The following is a 15,156-nucleotide window of genomic DNA, read 5'->3' as shown; positions in this document are numbered from 1 at the left end:
TCGTTGTCCTCAACGCTGCACTGCGGGCTGTCGAGTTTATCTGTTCGTTGGATTGGTGGATACATCTCATTGTTGTAGTCCTTTTTTGAATATTCGATGAGGGTTGTTGACGTCAACCGCCTGTATTCAATGGAGGGAGACGCTATGCTACTAGCCTTAAGCAAAATTTGCATAGTCATCTCGAGACAACTCCGATATAAAGTATTTTTTCTTAACGTTGCACATGTCCTACTTTTATCAGTACACTCGTAACAACTTTATAAGCATTACGAATCTTCTATTCGATCAAATAAACATCACGTAGCATATAATCCATTCATTTTTTGTTGATCAAATTCGACACTCTCATTGACCTAGATACTAACACCCCAAACTTGCTTGTTGGGCGAAACAACGAAAAATATTTAGAAAAAGGAAGATTATCCAATCTATAAACATGATAGTTTCCACTGGCGGCACCATCCAATCTGCATTACAGACTACTGGTTCACTCTATGAGAAAAAACTATTTTCGCATAGCTCGTACATTTCTGTGCCTGCCTTGGAAATATGGCATTAGACAGTTTACCTTGTTTTGCAACGTCTGGTATATATATAAAAAAAAACAGATTGCATGAATGCATTGTGATGTTTATGTTTATTTACCAAACAAAACGTAGTAATACAAAAAAAACTAAAAAAACAGTAGTCAGCATCAAAGCTAATCAGAAACGATTGAAGCAAAGCTATTTGCTTTTTGTGAATACTTTCATTCACTCAATTCCCAATACACTACGTAAAAATACATTTCGAGGTACTGTTAAAACTGAATGTTTTTCTTCTGTACGATATTCCCGCGGACTCTCGCGGTAATGACCGGGTTGACCTGCCTTATGTCTCGCGCACTCGCAGCTCCAGCTCAGTATATAAAGGAGGACAACGGCGGGCGAAGAACGGCTGGGAAGGCACAGACCGGATTTGTAAATAAGACCGTTCAAATCTGTGTTTTATTTACAAAAGTTATGCCGGCTAATTTTAAGTATCGTACCCAGTTGTTTTAGATCGTTTTTCCTTTTTTTGCTCTCATTCCTCGCTTCATTTTCGTGTGGTTTTACACTACGCGTAATGGCGAGCTCGGCTAACTCGAATCCAGTGGTAAGGATCATTCTCAGAGGGTAGTTAGTGAGACAGAACTAGTTATGATGGCAAACTAACTGCCAAAAAATAATTTTGAGTGCAAAAACATTAAAATAAGTTACCTAGGGAGTATTTTTGGCGAACAATTTAGGTTTTCTCATGAATAAAAATGATAGCCATAAGTACAACAGCCATTTTAACCTCTTCGAAACCATAGCTAAATCATTTTCAGAATGCAGCTGGGGAATGACGTTTTTAACTTATCTTGGGCAAATGTTCTCAGATGCAGTGTTAACCTTTAGCCAAGTCTTTTAGTTTTAAGCTAAATAATTAAATATCAAGTTAGAAATGTGTTTTGAGCCTCGTCTAATTTGCAAGCTATGCCACCTAACTACAGTAACGTTAGCTAGTCAACATGCATCAACTATATTGATGCATTTTCAATGTGGACTGGAGAGCTACCTAAAAAATAATATAACGTAGTTAGCTATCAATAACGTTAGTTACTAGTTAGTACGGTACCTATCTACAGTATCTTCGAGTTTAGGAATTGTTCCTGGAGCCTAATGAAAACTAGCAGTTTGCCTTGATGTACAGTTGGAAGCACCTTCTCATCCAATGCATTTGTTTAATTCCTATTGTCGGAATTAAAACTGATTCAGGTGCTATGTATTGCTTGATAATTTCAAACAAGGTCGTACAGTGCCTCTGTCCACCATTACACGAACAAGGCTGCTCGCTAGCCGCCCCAAAACACGTAGCCCTCTATTCTCCACTATTTATTTGTCCGTCTCTAAAATCACATTTTAACCAGCTAAAGTCACACTATCTTCTAGCAACAACCCCATTTACGTCCAACATTGGAATATTAGTGACTGCGAGCGTGAGGCAATGTGTGCCTGACCCCGGCTCCGTAAAATGGCTTCCATGTCTCCTCTCTTGACGGTTGTGACCTTCCTCCTTTCCGCAGCTCGGTTTTATACAGCCATATTGGCTCTCTAATATAGACTGCCCGGGATGGGAAGGCGCTACTCAACCCTACGTCACCGTCTCTACATATAAACACCCGACTGAGCTTGAAATAGTGAGCAGACAGGCCAAGAGGCGGGGAGAGCGACGGTGACACCGGGGAAAATGACCTTTTGTCGGTGTTCACGCGACCGTTTGAGTTTGACGGTGTATGATTGAATGTTAAGCTATGTTGTGCACGGCCTATTGAGTTTACTTCTCGCCAGCTGATCGGTTTGTTTAGGTTGTTTACAGTTTGAGAAAATCCTAAAGGATTGATTGGTTGAGAAACGATTGCTGCGTTAACTTGTTTACGGTTTGAAAGCTCCCATATGCACTGCACATTTGTGGTCTAGTCTAGGGTTTCCAAACTATGTTCAATCGTATATTAATGACTTGATAACTTGATGATGAATTGTCCCAACTTGTCCAAGAATTTGTAACATTTTGGGGAATGCAATGAAAGTCTGCACACTTTCACTTTACAAATCATAATTTGGAATTGATTTTACATAGTTAAATTGTAAGAATGGCACTTTTTTTTTGCAATTCTATAGTTTCTAAATTCTGTTTAATTTTATGATTCTTATGGTATGCAGTTTATGAATGCCTGGCACTGATGTTCAAAGGCAGTCATGCCCCAAAATGACATTTTTCAAAACATGACATTTTGCATTATTTGTTGGCTGACATTCTTTACCAAGTTGCATTTGAGTACATTTCATTTATCACCATGTGGAATAACTATACTCTATATTAGAGCACTTCTAACAGTACTCTGAATGTTCTGTCAGCCTAAACTGTACAGGTCTGTGATTGAAGATGTTATCAACGAAGTCCGGGAGCTCTTCCTGGATGAGGGGGTGGACGAGCAGGTTCTCATGGAGCTCAAAACGGTACGGAACTCATCACTTCCTTTTTAGTCGCATTCCATTGTAGAATATTCTTCCTCTTTAGCAGATCTGTAGTAGATCCTGCTATTATGCAATATGAGACCTCTAAGCCTCAATCCCAAATGAATGGACCATCTAATTCTACCTTCCGTTTGTGGTCAGAGGATAAGCAAGTCTGAAGATCCCTCTGGAAAACATGAAGTTATATTAGTCTATAAGCTGATGGTCAACTTCTTACTTACCCCTCCATTTTTAAAGTTATCTTCCTCTCATCTTCCCTAGCTGTGGGAGAACAAGTTGATGCAGAGTAAGGCAGTGGAGGGCTTCCATACCGAGGAGCAGGCGGCCCTCCAGGCAGCAGCCCATCAGCAGGCCCAACAGGCCCAGCAGGCCACCCAGCAAGCCCAGGCACAGCAGGTCCTCCTGCCCCCGCAGCAGCAAGGTGAGTCCTCGGCCCTGACACATCACCCCTGCTGTCCTTGGTATGTTATGGGCTGGTTTCCCAAGACACAGATTAAGCCCAGTCCTAGAGTTAAAAAGCATGTTCAATGGAGATTCTCAATTGATAAGGCTTTTTAATCCAGGATTAGGTTGAATCTGTGTAGAGGAAATTAACCTGGCCTATAAGCCATTGCCCCATTTTACAGCCATGCCCAGCCTCTAACACCTCTAACCACCTTCTTTCTCACCACCTCCAGTGTATGAGCATATTTGGGGCATTGAAAAGTGCTATGTAAAACCCATGTAGATGGTTCTCTGACACAGCCCTTTAAAGCCAACCACCCACCTCAGACCTGCCCTGCCTGCCAGCCCTAACCACCATGTCTGGTCTTTTCACACTCGCAGTGTATGATATAAATTGCTATGAGTCCAGACACAACAGGTTCTCGTCTAAAGTGCCCAATTCAAAGTCCATTTCAAAGAACTACTTGAAATGACTATCTGCAAAGTATATGAAAACCACAAATGCATTGAAAAGAGAATCCATTCTCATTCACAGTGACGAGCTGGCAATCCACCCGGCCTACTGTCACAAGCGGTAATATAATCCCTTGATTATGATTATAATACAGTATTTATTGTTTACATACACACACACACACACACACACAGTTTGTTCCAAAGTGGCATTGGCAAGATGTTTCAAATTTTTTAGAAGTTTAATTACTGCGTGTGTAATCAATACTTTAATGAATACATGCATCTCCCCTGTCTCTCCACAGCACCCCAGCAGCAAGTCATTGTGCAGGATCCTAAGATTCTGCAGCACATGAGTGCAACGGGGATGGTGAGTGGAGTAGGGCGGTTGTCTGTAGATGGACTACACGTTTAGGACCGGTGACATAAGAGCTGGCGCTGAGCGTGACACTGACCAGGCCAGCTGGAGGACAGATGGAACAGAGGGATGAGGGGAGGAGAAGCGAGGCCACTCAGGAAATCGTTTAGTGAGAGCTACGGATTTCAGACTGGATTACTGAGCAGATAAACCGAGAAGAGTCTCACAACTCGTCTTCCCCCCCCCCCCCCCGGGGTATTTTCTGAGCTGAAGTTAGATCAGTCTTAGACTCTGGGATACTCTAGCTCTGTTTTTCAGATTGGATAGAAAGGTGTCTCCCTAGTTTTCTGACCTGTTTTTCGGACGGCCTGTTTTTTTCCCTCTCTAACCTTCCCCCATCAATTTGTTTTGTCTTCTGAACTCACGTGTCAGATTTAGATGCTGTAGTCTTTGTGCGATGCACAGATTTTACCGGTCTGCACAGAATATAGGATTATTATAGCAAAGTGATAGGTTACATTTTAAATGCTTCTCCAGGCGTTTTGAAGATCTGTTTATCTGTGCAGAGTCTTATCTTGAACAAGCACACACTCTAGCGCACCCTCTCTTTATTTTGTAAATATTTTCTGTGAATGATTAGGAGTAGCTCTTTGTCCTTGCCTGGATAGTAATGTGCGTTTTCTCTGTTTGTCCTGTAGAGTGCAGCAGCCACCGCAGCAACCCTGGCCTTACCCACAGGTGTCAGTCCCTACCATCAGCTTATCACCAGCCAAGGTAGAACATTAGCATCACACTAGCTCTAGTATTAATCATGTATTATAATACTGCATAGTGATTCATTGATTATTTGACAACTAAAAGTATATACACAGCCGTATTGTTGCAGAAAGATTACCTCACCAAATACCAATCTGTTTTTTTTTTTTTTTTTTTCTGCCCTGGATTTCTTATGTCCTTCCCGGGTGACGCACATCAGGCAATTTGTCCCAGAATTGTTATATTAAGACAGCGGATGGTGTGTACAACCTAGGAATAAGAAGCCTTTCTTTCTGACTTGTTAATATACTTGTTTCTCAACATTCAAACTGTTCTTGGTCTGGTCATGGTTTCGATAATATGGATCTTTGATTGAGTCTCACGAGGTTGAGTCTGGGTCTCGAGGGCTTTGGTCTTCATCGCTCGTTCCTCTCCTCTGTTCTCCAGTCAGATCCTGAACATACTCTTCATAGGTCTAATATCCTCCGCTCTCCTCCTCTCTGGCCCCAGGTCAGATCCTACAGTTTGTGCGTGCAGCCAACGGTGCTCAGTACATCATCCAGCCCCAGCAGCAGATGGTGCTACAACAGCAGGTCCTTCCTCAGATGCAGCCGGGTGGCGTGCAGGCTCCCGTAATACAGCAGGTACGCCCCATTACACAGGTAGGTCTGCTCGCCGTCCTCCAACATATACACTACATGACCAAAAGTATGTGGACACCTGCTTGTTGAACATCTAATTCCAAAATCATGGACATTAATATGGAGTTGGTCCTCCCTTTGCTGCTGTAACAGCTTCCTCTCTTCTGGGAAGGCTTTCCAATAGATGTTGGAACATTGCTGCGGGGACTTGTTTCCATTCAGCCACAAGCATTAGTGAGGTCGGGCACTGATGTTGGGCGATTAGGCCAGGCTCAGAGTCGGCGTTCCAATTCATCCCAAAGGTGTTCGATGGGTTTGAGGTCAGGGCTCTGTGCAGGCCAGTCAAGTTCTTCCACCTCGATCTCAACAAACCATTTCTGTATGGACCTCACTTTGTGCACGGGGGCATTGTCATGCTGAAACAGGAAAGGGCCTTCCTGAAACTTTTGCCAAGAAGTTGGAAGCACAGAATCGTCTAAAATGTAATTGTATACTGTAGCATTAAGATTCCCTTCACTGGAACTAAGGGGCCTAGGCAGAACCATGAAAAACAGCCCGAGACCATTATTCCTCCTCCACCAAACTTTACAGTTGGCACTATGGTAGAATTTGGACAGGTAGTGTTCTCCTGGCATCCGCCAAACCCAGATTCATCCGTCGGACTGCCAGATGGTGAAACGTGATTCATCACTCCAGAGAACGTGCTTCCACTGCTCCAGGGTCCAATGACGGCGAGCTTTGCACCACTTCAGCCGACACTTGGCATTGCGCATGGTGATCTTAAGCTTGTGCGGCTACTTGGCCATGGAAACCATTTCATGAAGCTCCCGACTAACAGTTTTGGTGCTGATGTTGCTTCCAGAGGCCGTTTGGAACACTGTAGTGAGTGATGCAACAGAGGACAGACGATTTGTACGTGCTTCAGCACTCGGCGGTCCTGCTCTGTGAGCTTGTGTGGCCTACTACTTCGCGGCTGAGACGTTGTTGCTCCTAGACGGTTCCACTTCACAATAACAGCACGTACAGTTGACTGGGGCAGCTCTAGCAAGGCAGACATTTGACGAACTGACATGTTGGAAAGGTGGCATTCTATGACGGTGCGACATTGAAAGTTACTGAGCGCTTCGGTACGGGTCATTCTACTGCCAATGCCTGACTATGGAGATTGCATGGCTGTGTGCTCGGTTTTATACGCATGTCAGCGACGGGTGTGGCTGAAATAGACATGGTGGTACCTCTGGTGGACGTGGTCCTCCTCGTGCAGATTGTCCACAGTTCAATTAAGAATATTTTGCGGCCACTTGCTCACTAACCAGTGCCAGAATACCTGGTCTTGTGTCAAAGCTGTGATAGATGGCATGAGTAGAGGAGGATAAAATGGCCGTTACCCTATGGGCCTTCTGTGAGGTCCTCAGATTTACAGAAGTGGCTTAAGATGGCTATGTTGTGCAAGCTGAGTGGTTTTGGAAGGTGACGTGTCCGTTACTAGTTCCTGGTGGTTCAGTGGGGTGTAATGTCATCTTGCTGCCCCCCAGGTGCTGGCTCCTCTCCAGGGAGGCCACCCGCAGCAGACTGGAGTCATCATCCAGCCTCAACAGATCGTCCTCACTGGGAACAAGGTCCAGCAGAACGCACAGGTCAGATATCAAACACTCACTAGTCACTACTGGCGCTCTAAAGAAACAAAAAGATGGTACACGTATTCCCCTGAAATGTTTTGTTTTTATAAAATATGCATTAGTATACCTACATTCAATGTATTTTTACACTCAGCTTTTGAGAATCTATAGATATGCATATGCAAGAGGGAATTATTTACCGTATTATACAAATGGTGATTCCTCTGCTGAACACCCCAGCTCTCACCACCCAATCCTTCTCAACCCATCCCTCTCTTCAGGTAATGCAGATGCCAGGCCAGCCCGGCCAGGTGCAGCAGATCCAACAGCAGGTCCAACAAGTACAACAGGTCCAGGGTGGCGCTGCGCCAGGGCCCCCGCAGCAGCAGCAGCAAGCCAAGCAGCAGCCTCCTATGATGCTGCAGGTTGACGGCGCGGGGGACACGTCCTCAGAGGATGAGGACGAGGAGGAGGAGGAGTATGATGAGGATGAGGATGAAGACAAGGATAAAGATGGAGGGGAGGACGGCCAGGTGGAGGAGGTGGGTAGTACTCTCAATGAGACCGAGAGAGATACAATGGTTCTAAACTTTTACCTTTAGAATGTTTGTATGACCTACTGACTAGGTGAGCAAAACTGTCTCTAACCAGTTCCAAAGCACTTTACCAGCACACTGTTGTACTCTCTAGATTTGGCTGTAGAGATTGACTGAAAGGATGGATATACAGTGCCTTTGGAAAGTGTTCAGACCCCTTGACTTTAGTTACTTTACAGCTTTATTTTAAAATTGGAGAGAAAATAATTCCCTCTTCTACACACAATATCCCATAATGACAAAGCAAAAACAGGTTTTTAGAAATGTTTGCTAATAAAAAATATATAAACACATTTACATAAGTATTCAGACCCTTTACTTTGTTGAAGCACCTCTGGCAGCGATCACTGCTTTGTCTTCTTGGGTGTGATGCTACAAACTTGGAACACCTGTATTTGGGGATTTCTCCGACTCTTTACTGCAGATCCTCACAAGCTCTGTCAGGTTGGATGTGGAGCGTTGCTGCACAGCTAGTTTCAGGTCTACCCAGAGATGTTCGATCTGGTTCAAGTCCAGGCTCTGGCTGGGCCACTAAAGGACATTCAGGGACTTGTCCCGGTGAACCTTCTCCCCAGTCTGAGGTCCTGAGTGCTCTGGAGCAGATTTTCTTCAAGGATCTCTCTGTACTTTGCTTCATTAATCTTTTCCTCAATCCTGACTAGTCTCCCAGTCCTTGCCGCTGAAAATATCCCCACAGCATGATGCTGCCACCACCATGATTCACCGTAGGATGGTGCCAGGTTTCCTCCAGACGTGACGCTTGGCATTCAGGCCAAAGTGTTAAATCTTTGTTTCATCAGACTAGAAAATCTTGTTTCTCATTGTCAGAGGCCTTTAAGTGCCTTTTGGCAAACTCCAAGACTGTCATGTGCCTCTTACTGATGAGTGGCTTCTGCCTGGCCACTCTACCATAAAGGCTTGATTTGGTGGAGTGCTGCAGAGATGGTTGTCCTTCTGGAAGGTTCTCCCATCGCCACAGGAACCCTGGAGCTCTGTCAGAGTGACCATCAGGTTCTTGGTCACCTCCCTGACCAAAGCCCTTCTCCCCCGATTGCTCAGTTTGGCTGGGTGGCCAGCTATAGGAATAGTCTTTATGTGGTTCCAAACTTCTTCCATTTTTAAGAATGATTGAGGCCACTGTGTTCTTGGGGACCTTCAATGCTGAAGAAATTGTTTGGTACCCTTCCCCAGATCTGTGCCTCGACACAAACCTGTCTTGGAGCTCTACAGACAATTCCTTCGATCTCATAACTTGGTTTTTACTCTGACGTGCGCTGTCAACTGTGGGACCTTATATAGACAGGTGTGTGCCTTTCCAAATCATGTCCAATCAATTGAATTTACCACAGGTGGATTCCAGTCAAGTTGTAGAAACATCTGAAGGATGATTCATGGAAACAGGATGCACCTGTGCTCAATTTTGAGTGTCATAGCAAAGAGTCTGAATACTTATGTAAATAAGGTATTTCAGTTTTTTGTTTATCAATTTGCAAACATTTCAAAACCTGTTTTCGCTTTGTCATTATGGGGTATTGTGTGTAGATTGAAGATTTTTGGTTTTCTTTAATCCATTTTATAAAAAGGCTGTAACGTAACAAAATGTGGAAAAAGTCCAGGGGCCTGAATACTTTGAATCTTTGAATGCACAGTATGTAGGTTATTAATCCCCCCCCCCCCCCCCCCCTCTCTTTCAGGAGCCTCTGAACAGTGAAGATGACGTGAGTGATGAGGAGGACCAAGAACTGTTTGACACAGAGAACGTGGTGGTGTGCCAGTACGACAAGGTAAGTCATCCACAGATGACTACAATACGAGGTATCCTGTATATGAGAATCCAGTGAGGAAACCCCAGACTTCCTGTGTATGTGACTGGTATCCCCGTTTTCTCCTAACGCCATCACTGACACTGTCCATTTGGTTTCCCTCCTCTCCTCACACACACACACATACACACACACACTGTATTGTGTGAAAGAGCGAGGCATCCCAGTCTGTTCCTACCTCATGCTTTTCTCTCCTCAGATCCACAGAAGTAAGAACAAATGGAAGTTCCACCTGAAGGATGGGATCATGAACCTGAATGGCCGAGACTACGTCTTCTCCAAAGCCATCGGGGACGCTGAGTGGTAAAACACACCACAAAAAAGGGTACATCCAAAATGGCACCCTATTACCAATTTTTTTAATTTTTTTTAATTTTTTTTTTGTTTTTTTGTAGTGCACTACTTTTGACCAGGGCCCATAGTCCTCTGGTCAAAATGAGTGCACTACATAGGGGAATAGGGTGCTGTTTGGAACGTAGGCAAAGCAACAAAACACCACAAAAGAACTCTGGAACTTTCTGTTGGAGAAAGAGGGAGACCTCAATAACTGAAGACCCAGGGAATCACTGGAGACATTTCAGCCCGAAGACCTGTGGTGGGTTGGTGGGGGAAGGAAAATATGACACCACCCAAAACTGTGAAATGCACATCTGAATGAATGGTATTTCAGTATCAATACCCAACAAGCCTGAGAACACTGTCCCTGCATCGTAGAACCCTCAGAAGAGGAGGGATCCTTTGCGCTTCTTTGTTTGAATGAATTCACCTTCAGTTTGAACTGACGGTCTTACTCACTTGCAGTTGTAGTGGACCAGATATAACCACCGACTTGACCCACCCTAAACACTTTATATGTTTGAATCGAGGTCAAATTTCAGTGAAAATGCCTAGCTATTGGACAGGGAAATCTGTCAATTCCAGTTGTGCCCAGTGATTGGCTAGGGAACTTGTCAGTCAATTGTAGTAGGTTTTTTTCCCCCCCTCAAAGTGACCCTGCACTACACAGTAAAGTTGACACCAGTGTATTGAGTTAAGATGGCTGTTTGCAAAAGCCGATGTTATTAGCTTCTTGTTGTAAATCTCCATTCCATGTCACTGATATGATATTCCTGCCACGTGTTCTCATGGTCCATACTAGAAGTTTCCTTCCGGGTATCCAGTTGTTACTAGTACCCACTGTGTTCGGCAGTGTAGCGCTCCCCTCCTGTAATCGTAACTTTGTATATTTTTATTGTTATGATGATCAACCCCACTAAAGGCAAAAGGACGGTAACGACTTAGTGATGTAAATTGAGTGAAGGGAACCCAGGGCACCTCCTATTCCCTATAGAATGCACTTTTGTGAGCCCTGGTCAAAAGTAGTGCTCTACAAAGGGAATAGGATGCCATAGGGGATTTCTTTAAATCCCCAGTCTGCTTCTTTTTCAAGCCCTCCTAAATCATCCTATCGTTGACTGACCCCGTGCAAAGACGGTTAATTAATCAGCCAATGAATGGATAGATACAATTATTGTACAAATGTCTTCAAACACTTAGTTTTCCTGTTTTGTGTATCTGGTCTTTTAATTCAGTGGTTAATCAGTGCAGCCAGCTGGAGCTTTGCATTGTCAGTGTCGATGTATCGTGAAGTCAGTCAAGTTTGGCCACAGCATGCCCAATATTGTGTGTGTGTGAGGTCTGTCCGAGTTCACTGCTTGTTGAAGATGGATTCATCAGTTAATGTTGTTGGAAGAATGGACACCCCACATCCCCTTTCTGATTTTACAGTACAAATAGATAACATTTTTGTGATTCATTTCTTTTGTCGATTTTTGTATTTATTCCTGAAAGCTCAGGCAGTGTTATATATATTTTTTGGGGGGGGTAAAAAGTAATCAAGAAGCCACACCAATATGTGCTCTTATGATGATACGAAGTGTTCCTTTTTTTTCTTTTAGTTGGTTGGACTAGGCTGCATGTGCTGTGGGCCATGTCTTGGCTGCTGTGTACAGCACTGTCTGTCTTGTGCTTTCATTTTAATCATGATGATTTTATAAAAGTCCTGTTCAAGCAGGTTTCAACTTCTGGGGGGCAAGGTGTGTGTTCTCTGCAGTTTATTTTAACAGTTCCCCATTGCAACAACAAAATCTCTGAAATAAATAAAGTATGTTTTCAGCTTTTTCTTAGTAGCTTTGATTCTGTTTGGGTTTTGTGTGTGTGTGTATACGTATGCCTGTGCAGTCATTCTCAGACACAATGGCCCGACTCATGACTAAAGTAGTCATTCTGTTGAGGAATGTATGCTGGAACATTTCAGAGTAGCTTCTAGTTCTGGAACTCTGCGCTTGGACAAGCAGTAGCATATGATATGAGCCACTCTTCTGCTCAAGTGGTTTTGACCATTTTTTTTCTATCAAATTATTTTAGCATTGTTCCTAATTCCACGTGTTCTAATTCCCTGATGTAATTTCGGATGTGCCTTTTTGGATTTTAGTTTGGCTTTTAGGTATTCACATATAATGATAATCATTTGGAGAGAGGATTTCTCTAGATAATGTACTTTGACTTATTTTATTCTTCATGTACCATGCTTTTCAACTGCTGTTCAAGAAAACGGTTTGTTTGAGATGTATCGTTTGTATTATCATTCATATAACTTTTATTTTATTTAAAATCAAATATCTTTGTAAATGATCATAACTTGGATGTGCTTTGAATACAACTAATTAGAGAAGGTAGTATTTTATTGAGTTTTTTGCCTTTTCTAAACATTTTATTAAAGTAATATCAAACTTGTTTGTGTATGGCTTTTTGTGTTTTTACTGGAATAGTATAATCGTTCATTGACAGATGAGTGGCAGAATTTAAGAATTTCTTACCTCAGAAAATAAAGAATTCGGGTGATGTAGCTTTGACACAAACTTTTTTTGTAACTGAGCATTCGATCAGCTATAAATCTACAGTCCTTTTCCACGGAGATGAAAATCTTTAGTTTCCACATTTGTGCGGGATAATCCAAATACTGTATGGCAGTGGGCCATGTTGTGTGGGTGTTTCTCGTGCCCTAATTCCAGACGGGCTGGTGTATGTCTTCGTGTGGGTACTTTTGAGATAAAAGGTATGGTGGAAGTGGGACTAGAGCCCAGTTACTCAGCCTAGTTTAAATGGATTGTGGTGGTTTTGCCTACTTTAGTTGAATTCTCTGGTTGTAGGTTGCTCTGGATAAGGGTGTGCTAAATGACTAAAATGTGATGTTGATTCTGCCTCTGATTGTAAATGGAGAGCTGAGTAATGGCCCATCCTAAATGCCACACGGAGTTGAAGTTAACTCCGATGGAGTGGATGAGGGATAGTGTACCCTACATACTCCAAAAGTAGTCTAGGCCTAGGCTACTCCTGAGTGAGCACTGGAGTAGAGAGCTGCTAGTTATACTGCCTAATCGTTTTTATGGATCCAGGTACGTCCAGTGTATCCTCTTGATTCCAAAATCCCAAGTCCGACAGGGAGAATATCCTGGGAGTAAGCTCGCTAGAGAGTATGATATTTGACCCAGGTCTACAGGCTTGATGGTGGACATCTGCAGTCCATCCAATTATCGTGATGGACTCTGGCTGTTATTAAAAGTGTTGGAACTTGTGATGTGGGACCTTGTGACGTGTCTCTTGTCGGCTGTGAGGTTCACTAGCATGAAATAATGGCAGGCAAGGCGGTCTGGAGACACTTGAAAAATCTGAAAGGGAGGAAGGAGTGTTTTCTTTCTCCTCCACTTCATCATTCTCTCATTTTCTCTCTGCGTAAGAGAGCAGAGCGTGGTGGAACGCTCTAGTAGTTCTATGAGAGGGTGACCCTTGACCTTTCAAGAACAGCACACTGACTACACCTACTGACCTGCAGAGACATGAGGAGGGACAAGTCAACAAGCTGAGTCACAGCATTAATATAAAAACAGCACGATCTCACACACCCAGACCAGTCCTAATATTTTTCGATATTAGAATCTGTGCCTTCTCTCTCTCGCTTTCTCTCTGTTTCTTCCCATCTCTCTCATTCACTCTCTCGCTTTTGATGAGTTCAGTTTCTTCCCACTATTTGTGTTGAGAAACTCAATATGGCAGCGTGGTTGCATGTCGTTCATCCAAAGCGCCCTGCCCTCCTGGTTATTTGGGGAGCGGCTGGGAGATGAGAGGTTTATTTGAAATAGCAGGAGAGGAATGGGCCAGGCCATGATAGGAACCAGGGCTAGAGTGAGAATGGAATGAAATTGGTTCAATTTAACACAAGTCAGTTTGTTTGACCCTGTCTGTAGACCATGACTGTCTTTTTTTTCTCTGTTTGATTCATATTTTATTCTAGTTTGTGCCATGGGAGGACATACTATAATAGTGTTATATCGTTATGTACTCTGGTGAACTCAATGAGATCTGTCTCACCCCTCAATCGATTTGTTTCAAGTTTTAATGTCATGCACAAGTACAGTGAATTGCCTTTCTTTCAACCTCTAAACTCAATGCTGTAATCAATAGAAATGTAATACTACAAATAAATGATGACTGTTTAAGTATTTAGAGTTTTTACTACTTCAATATAACACAGCCTGTTACATGCTCCTTGGTTGGTTTTATTATTCCCGTTTTCGTTGTATTTAATCCTTTTGATATTGAAGACTAGACTAAGACAACTTGTGTCAACCAGTAAAAAAATGTTTTTATACGAATTAGAAAAACGGAATATTTTTAATCTGTTGGATATCTGACAAAATCTAACAAAAGGCCAAGAACCTTTATTTAGCTGAACGGAAGAGTTGCATATCACTTTGGCCTGATGCAAAAGAGAAAATAAAACATAATAGGAAATGATCCCTTTTTCCAGGAAAGTTAATTCCCTAGCTGTCTGCATTTCTCTGAAAATGTCACAGTGCAGTTCAAACGCTATCCAGATGTCAAGCGGGCGGTCATTGGCAGAAAGCTGTTGCTATAGTGAGATATTGGAGCTATCTTGCTTTTTTTGTATGTTAGTGTTTTTCTTAGGTTTTTCTAGCAAGGCACGGTTTTATCCAGACCTGGGTTCAAATACATGTGTATTTGAGTATTTGGTATTGAAAATATTTTTCATCCCAAAACAAGTACTTTTATTAGAGTATTTGAATGGTTATTTATAAAAACCAAGTAGTCTACCAATTGTATTTGAGACTATTTTAAAATACCTGGGTTAAGTGCGAGGAATGTGTATTTGAGTATTTTCAAATATATTAAAATATTCAACTACTTGTCTTTTCAAGTATAAAATATATCTGAATACATACATTGGAATGTAATTGAAATATTTGAAATAGTATTTGAACCCAGGTCTGGTTGCATCTCTGATTGTCTGAAAAGTCACATATATCCTTTTAAGAATGGAAATATATTTCGGTTTCGGAGTTGGGATGCATTTCTGGAAATTCTTTAC

At 42.6% G+C, this 15,156-nt stretch overlaps 1 protein-coding gene across 4 annotated transcripts; it reads left to right on the top strand.

The window, feature by feature from the left end:
- Positions 1-905: 905 nt before the first annotated feature.
- On the top strand, positions 906-12,503 carry LOC106571676 (transcription initiation factor IIA subunit 1). Of its 4 annotated transcripts, none has more exons than XM_014145012.3 (12): positions 906-1,134; positions 2,919-3,020; positions 3,300-3,459; positions 4,018-4,056; positions 4,241-4,305; positions 4,992-5,067; positions 5,270-5,308; positions 5,560-5,693; positions 7,226-7,327; positions 7,591-7,851; positions 9,600-9,689; positions 9,928-12,503. In XM_014145012.3, the coding sequence occupies exons 1-12, from the start codon at positions 1,105-1,107 to the stop codon at positions 10,033-10,035; spliced, it is 1,206 nt and encodes a 401-aa protein (XP_014000487.1). In that variant the 5' UTR covers positions 906-1,104; the 3' UTR covers positions 10,036-12,503. The 4 variants fall into 4 exon arrangements, with proteins under 4 accessions (XP_014000487.1, XP_014000486.1, XP_014000489.1 ...); XM_014145011.3 differs by having other exon boundaries at positions 5,560-5,711; XM_014145014.3 differs by lacking the exon at positions 5,270-5,308.
- The last annotated feature ends 2,653 nt before the right edge of the window (positions 12,504-15,156 follow it).

The sequence above is a fragment of the Salmo salar genome, chromosome 15 (assembly GCF_965601325.2).
Source record: "Salmo salar chromosome 15, fSalSal1, whole genome shotgun sequence".
Lineage (NCBI taxonomy): Eukaryota > Metazoa > Chordata > Actinopteri > Salmoniformes > Salmonidae > Salmo > Salmo salar.
This window is presented reverse-complemented; position numbering and strand designations above follow the sequence as displayed.